This window comes from Oncorhynchus tshawytscha, linkage group LG21, assembly GCF_018296145.1.
Source record: "Oncorhynchus tshawytscha isolate Ot180627B linkage group LG21, Otsh_v2.0, whole genome shotgun sequence".
Classification (NCBI taxonomy): Eukaryota; Metazoa; Chordata; class Actinopteri; order Salmoniformes; family Salmonidae; genus Oncorhynchus; species Oncorhynchus tshawytscha.
Window position 1 is genome coordinate 4,194,870 of NC_056449.1, and position 20,970 is coordinate 4,215,839.

Genomic DNA, 20,970 nt, shown 5'->3' on the forward strand with positions numbered 1-20,970 from the left:
TCCATCCAATTCGTCCTCCCATGTCCATTCCTCTCGCTGCTCCTGCTGCCGTTTCTCAATTTACATTAGTATTCACACCCCTGAGTCAATACATGTTAGAATAACCTTTGGCAGTGATTACAGCTGTGTGTCTTTCTGGGTAAGTCTCTTAGAGCTTTCCACACCTGGATTGTACAATATTTGCACAATTTATTCTTTTTAGAATTCTTCATGGCTAGACAACAATTTTCAAAGTCTTTCCATATATTTTCAAGCAGATTTAAGTCAAAACTGTAGCTCGGACACTCAGGAACATTCCCTGTCTTCGTGGTAAGCAACTCCAGTGTAGATTTGGCCTTGTATTTTAAATTATTGTCCTGCTGAAAGTTGCATTCATCTCCCAGTGTCTGGTGGAAAGCAGACTGAACCAGGTTTTCCTATAGGATTTTGATTTTGACTGTGCTTAGCTCCATTCTGTTTCTTTTTTATCTTGAAAAACTCCCCAGTTCTTGACAATTACAGGCATACCCAAAACAAGATCCAGCCACCGCTATGCTTCAAAATATGGAGAATGGTACTCAGTCATGTGTTGTATTGGATTTGCCCCAAACATAACACTTTGTATTCAGGATAATATTTCTTGCCATGTTGGAAACAGGATTTATGTTTTGGATTATATTTATTCTGTACAGGCTTCCTTCTTTTTACTCTTAGGTTAGTATTGTGGAGTAACTACAATGTTGTTAATCCATCCTCAGTTTTCTCGTATCACAGCCATTAAACTCTATAACTATTTTAAAGTCAACATTGGCCTCATGGTGAAATCCCTGAGCGGTTTCCCTCCTCTCCGGCAACTGAGTTAAAGGACGGCTGTAATCTTTGATGTAACTGGGTGTATTGATACACCATCAAAGTGTAATTAATAACTTTGAGATGCTCAAAGTGTAACAGTTTTCCTGTGGTGAAGGAGAGGCGGACCAAAATGCAGCGTGGTGGTTATCCATGTTTTTAATAAAGACAACTATACATGAACAGACTAACCAAAACAAGACAAATGAAAACCTAAACAGTCCTATCTGGTGCAAACACAGAGACAGGAACAATCACCCACAAAACCCAACACAAAACAGGCTACCTAAATATGGTTCCCAATCAGAGACAATGACTAACACCTGCCTCTGATTGAGAACCATATCAGGCCAAACATAGAAATAGACAAACCAGACACACAACATAGAATGCCCACCCAGCTCACGTCCTGACCAACACTAAAACAAGTAAAACACATACGAACGATGGTCAGAACGTGACACAAAGGGATATTCAATATCTGCTTTTTAGATGCCCTTCTTTGCGAGGCGTTGGAAAACGTTGGAAAATGTGGTTTGAATCTGTGTTTGAAAATCACTGCTTGACTGAAGGACCTTACAGATAATTGTATGAGTGTGGTAGAGAGATGAGGTAGTCATAAAAAAAATGTGTTAAACTACTATTGCACACAGAGTTAGTCCATGCAACTAATTATGTGACTTGTTAGGCACATGTTTTACTCCTGAACTTATTTAGGCTTGACATAACACAGCGGTTGGATACTTATTGACTCAAGACATTTCAGCTTTTCATTTTTAATTAATCTGTAAAAATCCTAAAAACATAATTCCACTTTGACATTATTGGGTATTGTGTGTAAGCCAGTAACACACAGTTTCAATTTAATACATTTTCAATTCAGGCTGTAACATAACCAAATGTTGAAAAGGTCAAGGGGTGCGAATACTTTCTGAAGGCACTGTAGGTGGATGCGGTGGATTGGTTTTTATTTTTGGCTTAAACTGACAGATTTTGATGTGGATTTTTGTATTATGTTAATAGACTCTTAAATTAAAGCATACATTTTGCTGTGTCGGTAGACCTTCTCTGTCTGGGGTGGGAAGGTAGGCCTAACTTTTGAATGTACAATGTTCAGATTCCTAATGACGTTTCAGATTGAATTATTTGCAAACAGGGACAAGTTTCATTGCAAACAAGATAGGTATTGGAGAAATATGATAAGATGAACATATAGTCCTATCTCTCTGTCCATTTTTAGGCTGTAATTTCTGTAATTTGTGAGTAAAATCTAACTTGGGCTAATTAGGCTACCTAGACTTTTTTAATCAAAAATTATGAACTGGAATGAATCAATAAGCACAATAGCTGACATAGACTGTGAGTTAGTTTATTATTAGGCCTATAGTTGCACAAGATGCAAACCTGCATAGAACAAGCTCAGCCCTTTGGGTTTTATTGTCCAATCATGTTGCTTTGTCTGTGTCTGTGCATATGAAACCCCCATGTTTTTAACACCATGTGACCTGATTGGGAACACTCTGGTCCCATCATAGCCCATATTAAACCTTTTTACAACCGAATCAGCATTTTTGATAATGGACATGCCACAATTACTCTTTACACAATCCAAAAACACTCCATTCTAAATCGCAATATGGGTCGGGTGGGCATCATTTGAAAGCGTGTTATATTGCCAACCTGACTAGCTAAGCTATAAAATATGACATTAGTGTTAGGCTTTCACAATGCAATTCAGGGAAACAGATAGCAATTTTGGTGCGCATAGAAAGGAGTCATGAGCGCATTCAGTTACGTGTGACACAGCTAATTTTCTTCACATTAGACAAACAGGCTCATTCTGTTCAGAACAACTCAGGGGTTGACGCCATGTCACCTTGTAACTGTACATCAAACATTGTGATCATACATTTTGACACTGTATATGACATGAGTTTTATGACATGGATATGTGAAGTGCACATTTGGAAACACGGGTGTTTGGCTTGCTTGAATGGCTTCAAAGTGGTATTTATTATAATCATCAACAATCTCATCTTTCAAAATAGAAAGAGTCTTCTTCATTTACAGTATTTCCTTCACTCAGACAACAAAAATGTTCTATGGTTGCCCAGTTAGAGGGAGGGATGGGGGGAAAGTTCTTGTCACGCCCTGGCCATAGAGAGGCTTTTATTCTCTATTTTGGTTAGGCCAGGGTGTGACTAGGTTGGGCATTCTAGTTTTGTTATTTCTATGTTTTCTATTTCTTTGTTTTTGGCCAAGTGTGGTTCCCAATTAGAGGCAGCTGTCTATCGTTGTCTCTGATTGGGAATCATACTTAGGCAGCCTTTTTTCCCCACTTGTGTTTTGTGGGTAGTTGTTTTCTGTATAGGTTATGCACCTTACAGAACTGTTTCGATTTTTTCACTTTGTTCAAGTGTTTTGGTTAATAAAGAATCATGAACACTTACCACGCTACGTTTTGGTCCGGTCCTCATTACGACGAGAGCCGTGACATCGCGTGAGGTGCTCAAGTTCATAACGGCAGTAAGTCTAAACCCATACAGTGTTGTGAAGTGCAGAGCCAGAGGTCTGACTTAATTCATAGCAAGTTACTGTGCAGCCACTGCGTCCCAATTTAGACGATTTTTCTGTACCCAAATCTGCCATTTTCAACCTTTTATACGTGTACGAGTGTAAAGGGCTACCTCAAGTGTGTAAGATTGTTTTTGTATGAAGTTATTTCAGAAAACTCAGTTATGGGTAAATGTATGTTAATGTACCATTAAAGTAGATATTGCATTTCTAAGTTAAGTGTTTTATACTGCAAATATATATTTTACCAACTTGGGGGCCGCAGTAAAGAGTGCTATTGTTGAAAGTGATGACAGGCTGTCTGTACTAACAGACCTTAATTAAAAGCATATACGTTTTTAGTTTAACAACGTTCTCCTTCGCCACTGGAGTCTGTTCTGTAAACAGAACATGTTGAAAGTATCTCCAGATTGAAAAATATAAATGACCATGAAATAATCTACACAATGTCCCTGCAAAAAATCTTTGTCTTCTGCTTGGAAACTCTGGGTGAACATAAATTCTGGTTTAGCTGGTGGAGCTGTCAGCAGGTTAATCTAGTTGATTAACAGAGGAGTGAATTATGCTCGGCTGTCTGTTGGTCGGGGCAGCTGTGGCGAGAGGTGAGGCAGCTATACACCTGGGAGAATTAGTTAAGTGGAAGGAACCCAGGCTAATCAGTGATTATCAAACGCAGCAGAATGAGTTTAAAACACAGGCCCTATTTACCATCTCATCCTGTCTTCAGTCTGTAGGGCCCTGCACCCAGACAGACACTATCAATGCATCCTTCACTCTAATCTTTGACTAAAGTGAAGGATGCATTATTTATATATATATATATATATATATATATATATATAATAGTAGATAAATAATATATATTTTATATTACATCTATAGCGATTTTCATAGAATCTGAAAGCGCTTCAAGAGCAAAAAACAAGCAAGCAATATATCATGACAGGTCAACCAATAGGCCAAGTCTTTGAAAGCTACATCCTCTGAAGGTAGAGGGGGTCAATTCATGGCTTAAGCAAAGTGAGCTAGACAGAGGATGGTAGATGATGGTGATGGAGTCTGCTGATGATCTTGTATCATCTTATAGCCTCTGGACTTCTCCTCTTCCACTCTGTGTAGCACCTACTTGGTTGATGCCTCAGCAGCTCTGGGCGCCAGAAAGCTCACCACACAAAGTTCAGAATAGTCGCCCTCTCTATGAGCCCTCTGCTTCAGCACTGCGGGATTCCTCCGTCTCCCATTTCTCTTACACTTCAGGCCACTCCTCAAATGATGTTCTCAAAAGATCACGAATTGGCAGCCAGATGAAACAAAGATGGTATTGTTTCCATGTGTTTTTCAAACAAAAGCTAGCTAGCCAAGCCAAAAAAGTGTTAACCTGCCAGTCAATCTGCAAATCAGTGGCACCAAAATGCCAGATATGTGCAATAAAACTAAATGTTATAAAAAACAAAAGAGCTGATTAAATACAAAACCATTAAAAACACCTAAAAATATGTACACATTTACAGGAGCTCTGTGCTTAGGCTTCCACTAGGGCGCCATGTCAACTATATACATTTTATCCATCTTGGCAGCCAGGTTTGGACACATTGCACCTGATTCCTGGTAACTCCCCAAACACCTTTACCCAGATGTTAATAAAACAGATGGGTAATAGTGCTAAAGTCTTGCTTGGAATTGATTAAGTGCTGTCAAGGGGGCAAGATCCAGGCTCTAGTTGTATATTTCGCAGGGTGCCAGGTAGAGATACTGGAGGAACACTGAAAGTTGTTGCACAATTTACACAAATTGGGTGGAATTTGCTGCTGACTGCACCACCACAGCTTTTGTAATAACACTAATTACCACACCTAATGGGAAGAAAGGTCAAGTTTGGGATTTTGTTCTAGATGATCACCTCTGGTGCTGTATGCAGTAAAATGGAATAGAACAGCATGAGTGAGCACAGCACAGTCCGCAATGACGTACTCAACTGCACATCAGCGGTGGAGAAATAAACGTATCAGAAAAGATTACATGACTAGGAGATGAATTCCAAATGGGAACAAACTAATGAAATGAAAAATAAGCACGTTAACTCATAATTACCTTCTGTCTTTTGCAGGTAATTGGGTCGTTCCACCAATTCGATGCCTTTTGAGAAGTGTAACTTGGAAGTACGTAACTTTTGATTTCACCTAATTTTTACATTCTGTCATATATTTTACTTCATAAAAAACGAATTTTGCCATCTCAAGAGGTTAAAGAAAAACTGTACTATAGTAAATGCCTATTAAGTGCCAAATAAAGTAACAGGGTTGACCGTAACAGGGTTGACCGTAACAGGGTTGACGATTTCATCTTAAATCAACCATAAATCCCCTCGTGACGGGGGGAATGGCTTGTTGTGTGCAATAGGGACTGGCAATTGAATGCAACTTCACAAAAAAATATCAAATTTATAAAAGATTTCTAGCCTGTCAATCTATTGGTAACAGGGTTGACCTGATATGCTCAACCCAGTAAGTTTTCCACCACAAAAGACCAGGCCAAAATGGCCAAAAAGACTAGAACCAGCTCACTTAATTTTACACTATGATTAGACTATCATATGTCTTTCTTTCGATTTTTTTTTTTAAAGGAATCGTTTCACCATTTTAAAACGAGAGTTCAGTTGACGTATAGTAACAGAGTTCAGCTTAAAATGAGGGACAGACATAATTGAACACTAATCAAATGAAATAAATCATCTTCAGAAATTAATTGGGTCAAGCACCAAAATAGCTAGGGCTTTACAATCATGTTGAAACTCTGAAATGTTTTTGATTAAGTGGGTTGAAATCTCCCTAATAAGTAGGGTTGCAGAATTCCACAAACTCTGATTCTGGGAACCCTCCAACTGGGTTTTTGTGCAAAACCAGGGAATTTATTGAAAGCCTTATTTGTCATTATTGAATGGAAACTATTCTAAAATTCTACTTAATTTAGAATATTTGTACACATAGAAAAGGTGTGATTTATCTAACAGTCCTACGAGCGTCATACGCACACCGGTAGGATATAACCATTGATAAAAATATAAATTGTTTTCAGGCGTAGTGCTCATGCATGACCTTGGCTACTAAGCAGTGGTTGAAAAAGTACCCAATTCTCATACTTGAGTAAAAGTAAAGATACCATAATAGAACATTCGCACAGTAAAATACTACTTCAGTAAGTCTAAAAGTATTTGGTTTTAAATATACTTAAGTATCAAAAGTAAATGTAAATCACATCAAATTCCTTATATTAAGCAAACCAGATGGGACGATTTACTTGTTTTTTTTAATTTACGGATTGCTAGCAGCACACTCCAACACTCTGACATAATTTACAAACTAAGCATTTGTGTTTATTAAGTCCGCCAGATCAGAGACATTAGGGATGACCAGGTGTGTTCTCTTGATAAGTGTGTAAATTAGACCATTTTACTGTCCTGCTAAGCATGCAACATGTAATGAGTACTTCTGGGTGTCAGGGAAAATGTATAGGGTAAAAAGTACATGATTTTCTTTAAGAATGTAGTGGAGTAAAAGTTGTCAAATATAATTAGTAAAGTAAAGAACAGACCCCAAAAAGCTACTTAAGTAGTACTTTCAAGTATTTCTACTTAATCTTAAGGATCTCTACAGATCGGTGTCCCACCCGTGGAACGGTTGAGCTAACGTAGGCTAATACGATTAGCATGAGCTTGTAAGTAACAAGAACATTTCCCAGGACATAGACATATCTGATATTGGCAGAAAGCTTCAATTCTTGTTAATCTAACTGCACTGTCCAATTTAGAGTAGCTATTAGAGTGAAATAATACCATGCTATTGTTTGAGCAGAGTGCACAGTTTTGAACTTAAAGTTATTAATAAACCAATTAGGCACATTTGGGCAGTCTAGACACACCATTTTAAACAGACATGTAATGCTTCATTGGATCATTCTAAAACGTTGCACATACACTGCTGCCATCTAGTGGCCACAATCTAAATTGCATCTAGGATGGAATAATACATTATGGCCTTCACTTGCAGTTCAAAGATGATGGTACAAAAAAATGAAGTTTTTATCTTTGTATTATCTTTTACCAGATCTAATGTGTTATATTATCCTACATTCCTTTCACATTTCCACAAACGTCAAAGTGTTTCCTTTGAAATGGTATCAAGAATATGCATATCCTTGCTTCAGGGCCTGAGCTAGAGGCAGTTAGATTTGGGTATGTCATTTTAGGCAAAACATATTTTTTAAAAGGGGTCGATTCTTAATTAAGTACTTTACACCACTGGCTACTAGCATTTCGAAACACCCCTATTTAACCATATATGCTCAAAATCATATCTTTAAAGCCTGTGTGGAATATACAATGCCATACCATGAAATTCTATGTCAAATGTTTATGGGACTGAAATAGAGATGCTAGTGTCAGAAATTGAGTACAACCAAAGGGTTTTATTTGGCTCAGTCAGTTGTGGTTTGACAGTAAAAAAAAAAAAAAAAAAAAAAGCTACAAAGACAGGACCATTAGGACATTTCAAGTTGCTTTAGCAATGGCAAATATACTTCAGATGAGTAGGCAGCACGCACCAATATGCCATCCATCCTCAACAGGTCCATCATATAGGCGTACTGGCCAACATTGCTGTTGCAATCCGTAAGCTCCCACTGAAAAGTGCCCAAAACCCCAAGGGTGGATAGCACTTTGATGTGTATCGGAATGGCATGTGTTTACCTTTCTAAAGTAGGTCTTCAATTCTCGTAAAGATCCTATAAGATTGGTTTGCAAAAATGTGCTTTCTGAGAACTGCAGCTTGTGCCAAATCTTCCAACAGAGCAAGATGAGCCATCTCTTATTCCATTTCCCATTATCTCAGTCTTTTATAGTATTTCTAAAATGGTTTTACTTTCACACGTGCCTCTAATTTCACAGATTACTGTACTTTATATGGATTATTATCGTAACAAATGCATTGATGTGGTCAAATGATATATAGCCTATCAAGATATGCATGAATTCATAATGAAAATACAATTCAATCAAAAAATGATTTAATTATTACTCACAATTGCATACATTTTCAACATATATTTTCCCCATTCTAAGATTGACAAGCAGTTCCCATATTCCACCACTTGGCACTGTGCGTACAATTGTGTGGTTAGATTTACGCACACTCTCAAGCAAGTGTTCACATTGATAAATCTCACACTTTGCGTGGAAATGATCCCACACTTGGTTTACATACAGATGTGTGCCTACGCATGATTGATAAATGAGGCCCCTGGAATGTTGCAACTGTACCTAGAAGTGGGCACAGGGTTGGGAACATGTCAAAATGCAGAATTTTGGCTCTATATTTAGCAAGCCCTTTATTCATATAAAAAAATCTGTTTCGTTGAATTCTACAGTACATTTGTCTATATTAAAGGGCACTTCATTTAATATATCAGGCTTTTAAAATTCAATATTGGTGCACAATTTCTACTTAAAATATCAAAGGGATGCAAAAAACACTCTTTTATGAGTAAATGAGAGAAAAAGTGAAGCAATAAATGACAGCAATAAATGCCAGTGGTCTAATCTTTCATGACCTGTTCGAGAGTCATCAGTTTCTCTCTTCTGGGACGCATGGGGTTAAACACTGGTTGGTGTGATGCTCACAGGAGCTGACATGTACCCAGATGTAGGGGTCAGATTCTTATCTACCGCAGAATGAACGGGGCACATCTCTCCTCCTAGTCGCCCTTCTCTCTCAGCATGCTCCAACCTCACCTGACTCCTAACCACAAGATCACACAGCTTCCTTTAATTCTTCCCTTCTTTCTATTCAAGCAGTCACGCCTGATGCAGTTCCAGTCAATTGTATGTAAACAAATCGGGAAATGCAGGGATGTGAAGCCTTGACCTTCAGAGTAGTAGAGACAGGCCTTTTTGACTCCTGAGTAAAAGCAGATGAAATTGCACCCGGTTATTCAGCTGACCCATTGTCTATCTCAAATCTACAGCAACATTACAAGCATATTAGATTTCTGGCAATATAATCATACATGTTACAAAATGCGTTGTATTGTAAGAAATCATTTGTTCAGTATTAATGCTGATATCTGCAATCTGATAATGTGCTATGTGCATAATAGCCTGTTACGGTTTTAATGGGAAAACACAGAACCCTAAAGCCATTGATAGTATCAGACTGTTGTTTTATGTGATATATTGTAATTTTATTACTGCCCAAGCACAACTAATAACATTCATAATGTTTTCTCCAGAGTCTACTGAGCCTTTAACTTACCACGTCCTCACCCCGTAGGCCTAGTAGTCGTGTTATTCTCCGAGGAGCCATATTTCTAAGTTATGTCAAGTGAGTATGGAGACAGAGGCCAGGCCAGACAGTCATCCTGTCTGAGGCGCAAGCAGCCACTATTTGTGTTGGTTCATGCTCCCTGGCTCCCCTCAGTGTGCTATAAATGTACATCTATTATGATTTACATTTTAAGTTAAGCTTTGACTTAATAGGGAAACTCAATCGTTTTATGACGTTTTGCTACTTACAATTTCCACCATTACAAAATCCACTTCAAAAGGGAGTTGTTGGAGGGATTTTGTGATTGTGTAAACACATTAGACTTTCATCACAGGGACAGCTCTTGAGAGATTAAAATGTTACTTTTTTCACACTTTAAAAGACTATGTTTCAAAGATGGTACTGACATACTGTCCGTTTCCCTTGCCTCTCAGTATTGACCCCTATACATACTTCAAAGCTCTAAGGATGTTGGTACATCATTTTTGTTAAAAATAAATTATAATCTGCCCACGTTTAGGCTATTATAAATATATAAAACTGAAAGGGTTGCTGTTTTTCAGACCTGGAACAAAGGTTTTGATGCATTATTCAGTCTACACTCCCGCAAGGTGTCTTACCTCGAACAAGGCCTCGTCTTTGACCTGCTCCTTTATTTATATGTGTGAGGTAGAAGAGCGGTTATTGCGTGATTGTGGTAGAAACTAATCCTTGGCCAAAGTGAGAGTAGGGAGAACGCGTGAAGAGGAGATAAACCACACCACACCATGGTGCCACATCCTGAACCAACAGCAGTTTTATGCTCCAGGGCTAATAGGGAAGATATATGGGGCAGTTGAGAGAGCAGAGCCAGCAAAGCCCAGTCTGGGCCTACATCTTGCTTCCTCACAATCTACAATGCTACAGCAATGAAAGCTCACCCCTAAGCTTAGCGTTATTCTGGGGGGGACGTGGGCGCTGCTAGTGAGCACCGGGTGGCATTGCAGATCAGTTTCACTGTGGTGTGGGTTTTAAACCCACTCTGTTTAGAATGATCAAATGCCCTTGCACTCCGGTCATATTGAATACCAAGCAGTCTATCAAATAACATAGACATATTTTAAACAGATATTAGATATACTGTCTTCCCTAATGTACTGTATACTGTAAGCTATGGTATTGGATATAATATATATATATATATATCTGGGTTAGAAGTCTCTTCCAGATGCAGTGTCGCCCCCCTCCCCGGGGTATTTGACCTCAATTTCACAGATTGCTTAACAGCTCAATCAGGTAGCACATACGACACTGAGCAGCATATTGTATGTAATTTGTAATACTTCCTATACTCACTCAGTCTGCATTGGTTCTGGTGGAATGGCTTTGAAACAATGCCACATAAACAGTCGGTGTATGTGTCAGGTTATGACCAGACAGTGTCTGGACAGCGTGGAGAGTGTCTGTTTTGTCTGCAGAAAATAAACAGAAAGAAACCGGAAGTGGCCGTGGCAGCTGTAAATACCTTGACAGGAATATGACATTGTCAACTGGCACCAGAATCGCATAGACATTACATTATGATCACAAACGAAACAACACGTTTTCTGATTCAGTATTTATGTGCTAAAGGTAATGTTTAAAGCATCTGGATTTCTGAGTGAGATTTCTGCATCAAGAGTTATTGTCAGGCGTGTGCGTACTGGTGGTGAAGTCGGGTGCAGGAGAGCAGAGAATTGTGGACAGGCGCACACTTTATATCCTCAGGAGGAAGATTACACACGGATGCAGCTGTGTCAAAAACCTCCAGCCGACAAGGCAAAGTGTAAAGCGCGCAAAAACGGTCACAGAACATGAATGTTTGACAATACAATCAAGCTTCGTGAAATAACGAACGCCAGCCTGGCGCGTTACAAAAACACGTAACACACAAACAGTATCACACAAAGACGTGAGGGGGGGGGCAGAGGAATAAATACATTCAGTGTAATTGGGGAATGTAAACCAACTGTGCAAAACAAGACAATATAAATGGAGTGGCTATGGCTAGAAAGACGGTGAAGTCGACTGCCGAACGTCGCCGAACAAGGAGAGGAGCCGACTTCGGCGGAAGTCGTGACAGTTATAATAAACCTAATTTCTCCTTACCATAACATCAATCAATACTGAACGTTTGTAAGTTTATCCAAGGACCTTCATCAATTACCATATCATGGTTGAGGAACATCAATCAATGTATGTAAGGTTATCTGAGGACTTGGCCATGTTCCTGACTGGGAAAGGCTCATATCGAAAGAGGTCATGCGCGTGATATTCTTTAGACCGTAGGCTCTATTCTAACAAACCTAACTCCATTGTAAATCTAAGGGCTGGTGGTAGCGCTGTAGGTCCGGGGGTGTGTCAAAAATATGTTTGCTATTGAAACGGATGGAATTAAGAGCACAATAGGAAAGGGCTGGGTTTTGATTAATAAACAAGTTGTAGGCGTGACAAGGTCGACCACTCACTGGCTAATCAATGGCTTAATACTACATGTGTTCGTCTCAAGTTCTGTAGGTTAATGACGGTCTTTGCATTGTCATCAACTCCAATTTGGCTGGGGCTAACGGAATTTCCCATCCTAGTCCATTGTAGATTGATTCTACAGTTTATTAAATAGCATAGGCTACAGTGACGTGTGATAGCAAGAGTAAAAAATAAACATCCAGTGTTTGCTCAATATGTTTGGAGTGTTGACAGTCAACATTCTTGTAATTGGTTTTAACGAGTAGCAGGTTAACGTTTTTCATCATGAATCTTGTTCTGGAGGCAGCTCTACACAGTGGTCGTTAATTGGCGCACAGCCATAAAGTCATAAAATCTGATTTTAAACCTAACCTTAACCCTAAACTTTACCACACAGCTAACCCTAATGCCTAACCTTAAATTAAGACCAAAAATCAAATATTTGTTTTCATACATTTTTACAATATAGCCAATTTTGACTTTACAGCTGGCCTATCTAAGAGGAAATCGCTCAGTTATGCCTCCAGGACAAGACTCATGACATTAAACATCATCATGCCAACAAGTATAGACCTTTACGCATTGCACATATCCTCGAATAAAAAAATACTAGGCTCCTGTGAAGTGTATTATATGTGTGAGGCACGTTCTCAATAAGCAGACATAGCCGAGACATACCGTTGATATTACATTATAGGACTATATATTTGTAATATGTTTAGATGTGCTCGTCTTTGGTAACCGGCCAAGAGGCAGTCTTTGAAAATGGGGATGGATACAAGCCGAATGCAATATGCACTGCAGGACCTATGTGAATAATGCAAAAGCCTCACAAGTAGAACATTTAGAAACCTTTAATAGATAGGCTACTTGGCTAATGGATGGTTAGGATAAGGACACCAGATGCATTGCTGTTGAACCAGCTTTTGTTAGAGTATGGTAAGGGTAGCCTACTAACGACTTAATTGTTTTAATCAAATGAAACAATGTTGCTACATACAAGGTTTACAGGCACAAAAAGCACATCTCTTGTACCATGTGCATATGGGCACTGCACGTCAAGACTGGAAAGGCCGTCTTATGCCACGATTTTGTCATCCCAGACAAAATGTCCAGGTCGTAAAACGATTGTCGGACATCTTCACTCGTTCAGTGTGACAGGGTCTCGGTCGTAGGCTCTGACAAACATCTGTCAGTTTCTGAAATTTTGGGCCTTTATCATGTAGTGTGGTTGGTGTTTGTTTCAAGTTTTAATGTCACATGCACAAGTACGGTGAAATGTCTTTCTTGTAAACTCAAAATCCAACAATGCATTAATCAATAACAATTTATTACTAGCAAAAACACAAGAAATAAGAGTAAAGAATATGAAATACAAAGTAAGTAAGCATACTATATACAGGAAATATTAAACTCAGTTCCAATACCATATTTACATGTAAGTATAAGATAGACAGAGTAGCAACAGCTTGCATGTTAGTGGGTGCAGTGGTGGAAAAAGTACCCAATTGTCATACTCGAGTAAAAGTAAATATACCTTCATAGAAAATGACTAAAGTGAAAGTTACCCAGTAAAATACTACTTGAGTAGAAGCATCAAAAGTAAATGTAATTGCTAAAATATACTTAAGTATCAAAAGTACAAGTATAAAACATTTTAAATTCCTTACATTAAGCAAAGCAGACAGCCACGTATTCTAGTTTATTTATTTACAGATAGCCAGGGGCACACTCCAACACTCAGACATCATTTACCAACGAAGCATGTGTTTATTGAGTCCGCCAGATCAGAGGCAGTAGGGATGTTCCAGGGATGTTCTCTTGATAAGTGTGCGAATTAGACCATTTTCCTGTCCTGCTAAGCATTCAAATTGTAATGAGTACGTGTGGGTGTCAGGGAAAATGTATGGATTAAAAAGTACATCATTGTCTTTAGGAATGTAGTAAAGTAAAAGTTGTCAAAAATATAAATAGTAGTACAGATACTTTAAAGTTCTACCAAAGTAGTTTTTTGGGGTATGTTTACTTAAGTACGTCCATCCTGATTCTACACGTTCCTTTGTGGTAGAGGTGGACGCGTCAGACACTGGAGCAGGGGTGGTCCTTTCACAGCAAAACGAAGGGAACAAGAAACTGCACCCATGTGCCTTTCTTTCCAAGTGGTTCTCACCAGTGGAACGCAACTACGATGTAGGCAACTGGGAACTCTTGGCAGTTAAGTGGGCCCTTGATGGGTGGAGACACTGGTTGGAGGGGGCACCTCATCCATTTCTGATCTGGATGGACCATAAGAACTTGTCTCCCTTTAAGAAGCCAAGAGGTTGAACGCTCGCCACGATAGGTGGGCTCTGTTGTTTAACAGTAGCCTATCATCTGAGATCCAAGAATCAGAAAGCAGACACCCTATCCCCCCAACACAATGTCTCTAACAAGGAGAGTGACTCTGAGCCCATCATCACCAGCTCCTGCATTGTGGGCCCCATGTTATGGAGTTTTGAGTCCAACAACCCCAAATCCGAGAACCTGACTCCAGCGGGGGTCCCACTAACATGTTTATGTTCCGCGATCAGCCCGTTCCCAAGTACTACAATGGGACACTCCTCTAAATTAACTGGGCATCCAGGGGTTAATCAGATTCTGGAGTTCCTGAGACGGAAATTCTGGTGGCCCAACATGATTGAGGATGTGAGATCCTTCTTTACGGTCTGCTCCACTTGTGCCCAAGGCAAGTCCTCACGACAGCGACCGGTTGGGTTGCTCCAACCTCTGCCCATACCCAGCCAGTCCTGGTCCCACCTGTCCATAGACTTTATTACAGGGTTACCCCCATCCCAAGGGCTTACCACTCTTCTGGTGGTTGTCGATCGGTTTTCCAAGGCAGCCCATTTCATCGCCAAATTGCCCTCAGTGAGGTAGACCGCTGATCTCATGATTACCCATGTCTTTTGACTACAGACTTCCCCAGGACATTGTCTCTGATCTCGTTGGTCCCAGTTCGTTGCACAATATTGAAAAGCCTTCTACTCCCTGTCGGTGGTGTCGGGGAATCTCTCCTCGGGGTTCCACCCACAGTCGAATGTGCCAACCAGATGCTTGAGAAGTTCCTCCGCTGTTTCGTCTACACCCAGGCAGAGGATGCTCACAACACACTGCCGAACTCGTCCACTGGACTGCCGCTGTTCGTGTGTTAGTTCCGGTTCCCCTCCCCCATGTTTCCTGAACAGGAGGCCGAAGCGGGGGTGCTGTCAACCGGGCGTTCATTCGACGATGTCTCCGCACCTGGATCAGAGCAGGCAAACCAGCACCGAAGGCCTCTTTGGCTCCTCCGACCGGGTCAACGGGTGTGGCTGTCCACCCGTGATCTTCTATCGCAGAAGCTCCATCCACGCTACATAGGACCATTCAAGATCCTGAGTTTCATCAACCCCAGTCACCTATCGTCTCCAGCTTCCCAGGTCTATGAGGGTCTGTCAATCCTTCCATGTCTCCTGTCTCAAGCTGGTAAGGACCAGTCCCTTCTCTTCACCCACAGCTGCCCCTCCGCACCCTCGACTTGTTGATGTTCGCCCGGCCTACGTTGTCTGGCGTCTGTTGGAGGCTTGTGGGTCTGAGGCACCCTGCAGTACCTGGTGGACTGGGAGGGCTACGGCCCCGAGGAGCGGGCATGGGTGCCTACCTGGGATGTCCTAGATCCGGGACTTGTTCAGAACTTTAAATCAAATTGTATTGGTCACATTCACATGGTTAGCAGATGCTAATTCGAGTGTAGCAAAATGCTTGTGCTTCTAGTTCTGACCATTCAGTAATATCTAACAAGTAATCTAACAATTTCACAACTACCTCTTACACACAAGTGTAAAGTAATGAATAAGAATATGTATATGAGAGATGGCTGAACGGCATAGGCAAGATGCAGTAGATGGTATAGAGTACAGTATATACATATGAGATGAACTTGTTTTCTCATTTAGTTCTTCTTCACCACGCTGTCTGTGTGGGTGGACCATTTCAGTTTGTCCGTGATGTGTACGCCAAGGAACTTAACTTTCCACCTTCTCCACTACTGTCCCATCGATGTGGATAGGGGGGTGCTCCCTCTGCTGTTTCCTGAACTCCACGATCGTCTCCTTTTGTTTTGTTGAGTGTGAGGTTATTTTCCTGACACCACACTCCGAGGGCCCTCACCACCTCCTTGTAGGCAGTCTCGCCGTTGTTGGTAATCAAGCCTACCACTGTAGTGTCTGCAAACTTGATGATTGAGTTGGAGGCGTGCATGGCCCACGCAGTCATGGGTGAACAGGGAGTACAGGAGAGGGCTGAGAATGTGCCCTTGTGGGGCCCCAGTGTTGAGGATCAGCGGGGTGGAGATGTTGTTTCCTACCCTCACCACCTGGGGTCGTCCCGTCAAAGTCCAGGACCCTGCTGCACAGGACGGGGTCGAGACCCAGGGTCTCGAACTTGATGACGAGTTTGTAGTGTTACGCACGCCTCTATGAAGAGGGAACGCAACACCCTGCTACAACTAAACTTTCTGTGAAGCGAAAAAGGTATGGACTGTAGGTGCGAGTAAAAATGACAACAAGCAGAATGTGGTACCGTTTACAAGGACTTTATTCCTTTACACGGTAATATGGGGAAAAGGGGCTGGACGGAACCAAAGCAAAGAAAGTAAATCTCAAAGCCCTCCCCTCTATCTTACCTGCCTACCCACTACTTACCTAATTTAGCACCACCTGGTGCCCTAACCAAAATACAAGGGGTGGTCCGCCCAGGTCTTACCTAGTGTGCCTAGACAGCGAATATGCTACGGGTATATGTATGCCCGCGGGCCTCTTGCCTAAGCACTCCCTAGGTGCCTTCCCCTTCCCCCCTGGGAACAAATGAAACAGAATATTAAACAATTTCACAAACAAACTAAGAAACAAAGGACATCAAATAAGTTCTATCTGAGCAACAAACTCACAAAACATACCAACTCTCAGCAATGAACTCCCAGCAAAATCTCTCTCTAGCAAAATCTCTCTCTAGCAAAATCTCTCTCTAGCAAAATCTCTCTCTAGCAAAATCTCTCTCTAGCAAAATCTCTCTCTAGCAAAATCTCTCTCTAGCAAAATCTCTCTCTAGCAAAATCTCTCTCTAGCAAAATCTCTCTCTAGCAAAATCTCTCTCTAGCAAAATCTCTCTCTAGCAAAATCTCTCTCTAGCAAAATCTCTCTCTAGCAAAATCCTCTACAAAAAAAAAAAGATCTTTCTCCTGAACAGAACACTGGCTTTTATATAGCGTCAGAAGGAATGGGTAATTGGAGACAGCTGTGTCTTGACGAGGGGGCGGGGTCAGCTCTCCAATTAGCCCTGGAGTCGACCAATCAGCTGCTTGAGGGATTTCAGGAAGCCATTTCCTGAAATAAACACATGCAAATACACAAACTACAACACATAATCTGGGGAACGTAACAGTAGGGTACTATGATGTACATCATTTGTGGTTTAAGTATGTGCTGCTAACCACACACATGACTTCTAGTTCAGATATAAAGACGGAGCAAGTCTGACTCACCTGGTTTAAGGGTCTTTTGTTGTCTGTCTTATTACTTACGAGAGCCTTTTGCCATCTCAAACCTTCCTCTATATTGTTAGACACTGTAGATATTTTTTTATAGACTTTTACAACTACTTCTTCCATTTACTTTAATGTTGGTGTGCTGCATTTTCTGTTTGTCTTAAATCCTTACGTCTATTGACGCACCGTGAAGTAACATAATAACAAAAGTCTGAATCCGTCAGTTTAAGCTAGAGAATTTGTTTTGCTTGGGCTAGGTTTCAATCCACCACATCCACTCGATGGCCTTCTGCATCTGCAGTGGAAAGTGTCAGAGCTACAGCGTTGTTTGTCAGACCAGGAGGCATCCCAAAAATCGGTCTTCTTACGAAAATGTCTGTAGCGTCCGAACAGGTTGGCCTACTAACTAAAGATGAGACTCTCACGAACACGATGGTGTTCTCCATTTGCTCTATGACCTCCACAATCCCCACGGGACTCGTCTGATGCCGGTACTGCCGATGTGCCAACTTCTGTCTGTAGCCCAAACCGACCGTTCGGACTCTACAAACACTATGGATAGGGGAGATTCTCACGAATGCAATGTTTTTCTCAGTTTTGCTCTACGACCCCCACAAGTGTCACAGGACTCGTCTGAATTTGATCTGGTACCGGTTGTCATTTAAGGATTTGCTATTCATTGTGTTTCTATGGGCTATAGTAGTAAAAGCCTAATTTAATATTTTATCAAATCATTTATTTTAGAAAACTGTGGATACCTACAGGGGTCTTAAAATTCCAAATTAAATAGCTAAATGATCCATGGTATGACCATCTTAAAACAATTCCCTATGTTAGCTTAGTGACCTGCGTGCGGACCTGTCTCCTAAAGTATCTGGCTGTATGTACACTAGCTGTGTGTTAGTAACTGCTGAATGAGTCACTTGGGTGTGGATTAACCAGATTTTCCCCCCACTCTTTCTCTCTCTCTCTCCCCTTGTCTTCTCCTCTGCCTTTCTCCCCCACTTCCTTGTTTTTCCCTCCCTCCCTCCCTCCCTCCCTCCCTCCCCCTCCCTCCCTCCCTCCCTCCCTCCCTCCCTCCCTCCCTCCCTCCCTCCCTCCCTCCCTCCCTCCCTCCCTCCCTCCCTCCCTCCCTCCCTCCCTCTTCTTGCCTCTCACCCTCTGTCTGGACTTCTTCTGCCCCCTGCTCTTGCTACCATGTGCCGCCTCCTCCTCCTCCAGTGGCTGCTCCTCTGCCTCCAAACTCCTGCTCTGGTTCTGCAACACTAGGCCTGTTCCTGTCTAATGCTGCTTGACAACCTCTCAAGTGAGTCTATTTCACACCCCCATACTCCCTCTACCTGCTCTGTGTTCTCTGTCAATCTCTCTGACATGCTAGTTCAGGGTACATGCATGATGTTTGATGTGAAGAGTGTGTGATGTGCATCTATTTCATTTTCTATTGTTTTATGTTCAATTGCACAAACTAAGAAATTATTGTTTTCCGTATTCTGTATTTTCTCTGTGTGGTTCTCTCCATGTCTTGAGAGAACTTGAAAGATCTCCCATTACCGGCCAGTCAGACATTGTTTGTTGAGCCTGTTGAGTAGCTGAATAGGCCTGACTTGTTGCTAATCTCTTTTTGCCTGTTAATCTAATTCTGACCTCTGATATAATCCAGTGGGCGCTATCTGCTTGATTAGATTGTAATATAAAGTCTACAAGCAGTGTTGGGATTAGATAATTAATATATGACTTATTACGTTCAACAAAAGTAACGTATTACATAATAATGATATATTACTTTGCGTTACTTTCATGGAAAAAACCCTCAAATGTTGGGCTGTCGGAAGGAGGTAGCAAGGTGAGCCGCATGCGCTGTACCAAATATAGGCTACTTACTCAGGTTTTGTCCTTTCATCTGTGGCGCTGCTTTCCTGTGCTAGTCTGCAAGTGCTAGTCTGCAAGCGGTATCATATGGGCTGTTGAATTATTATTATATATTCTGTTAGCCAAACATCTGTACAATCAAATCGAAATCTTTTTTTCATGCCACCAGTTCTGGTTAGACCACACATACATGGACCAATAACGGTGTATAGAGCCCACAATTGCCAATAGACGATGAAGCCCTCTATGCGGGCTTTGCTATCACAGAAGTGATCAATGGCAAAGATCAGAGGTGCGCCCTCTATCAATTATTATTATTTTATTTATTTATGTACAGTGTTTTACTTTTTTTGTACTTTTTACACCTTTTTTCTCCCCAATTCCGTTATATCCAATTGGTAGTTAGTCTTGTCTCATCGCTACCACTCCTGTACGGACTGGGGAGAGGTAAAGGTCGAGAGCCATGCGTCCTCCGAAACACAACCACGCCAAGCCGCACTGCTTCTTGACTTACAACTCAATTCATCTGGAAGCCAGCTGCACCAATGTGTCGGAGGAAACACCGTACAGCTGGCGACCGAAGTCAGTATGCAAGGAGGCTTCCTCGGGTGGCTTCCCTCTATACATTCTTATGGACAGCAGCTGTTGTGACATTTCTCCAAACACATGTTCTCCATTCTCTCGAGAACTAAATGAGGAAACAAGTCGATCGGATCATGGAAAGGCGCTCGGCAGAGATATGGGCTCACCTTGCAATCTCTACAGGTATTGTTGTTGGAAGAACAGAGCCCTGATGTACTGTTTTGTTATGTCTTAACTTAGTTATTTCTGCTTCTGGAATAAAATATTGTAGATGATCTGAAACCATGGTATAAATAGCCAAGAGTTATAGCACTGGCTCATTAAATGGCAGTCTTTACAGTATCAGAATATGAGATGATTGACGATGAAAGCCTATGCACGATACTGTTTTCTCATTATCAGTCAAGAAATGGATCCCCAGAAAGACAGAACACCATGCTTGAACAGCACACTTCGAAAATAGACGTACATCAACATATATAGTGCATATTAGTTATTCCATTGTTATTCCATTATACTGTACTGTATTGACAAGTGTTCTTGCATTGAATCCCTATAGATAACAAGCTGTGGGAGATGGAATACTAGCACATTCTAAACCACCCGCTAGGAGCATTACGTACTGTAGAGCCCCTCAAATTCAAATCTGGTCTTCGAAGCCAATGCTTTTTTCATTCTTCCCGTCTAAGAAGAATGAATTAGACCTAATTATCAGTTAGAACAGAGAACCAGCAGGGGTGATTATCATGAAACCAG

At 41.1% G+C, this 20,970-nt stretch overlaps 1 protein-coding gene across 3 annotated transcripts in view; it reads left to right on the top strand.

Annotated features, from left to right (window-relative positions):
- Nucleotides 1-20,970, top strand: part of LOC112220734 (5-hydroxytryptamine receptor 4) — a 135,030-nt gene that overhangs the window by 88,503 nt on the left and 25,557 nt on the right. For 2 of the 3 annotated variants that reach the window (XM_042302892.1, XM_042302893.1), the window contains exon 7: nucleotides 18,985-19,069. In XM_042302892.1, coding sequence (XP_042158826.1) covers nucleotides 18,985-19,048 — 64 coding nt within the window. In that variant the 3' untranslated portion in view covers nucleotides 19,049-19,069. Of the gene's footprint in view, nucleotides 1-5,509; nucleotides 5,587-18,984; nucleotides 19,070-20,970 lie in introns of those variants that run through there. The other variant, XM_024382593.2, reaches the window with a different exon arrangement.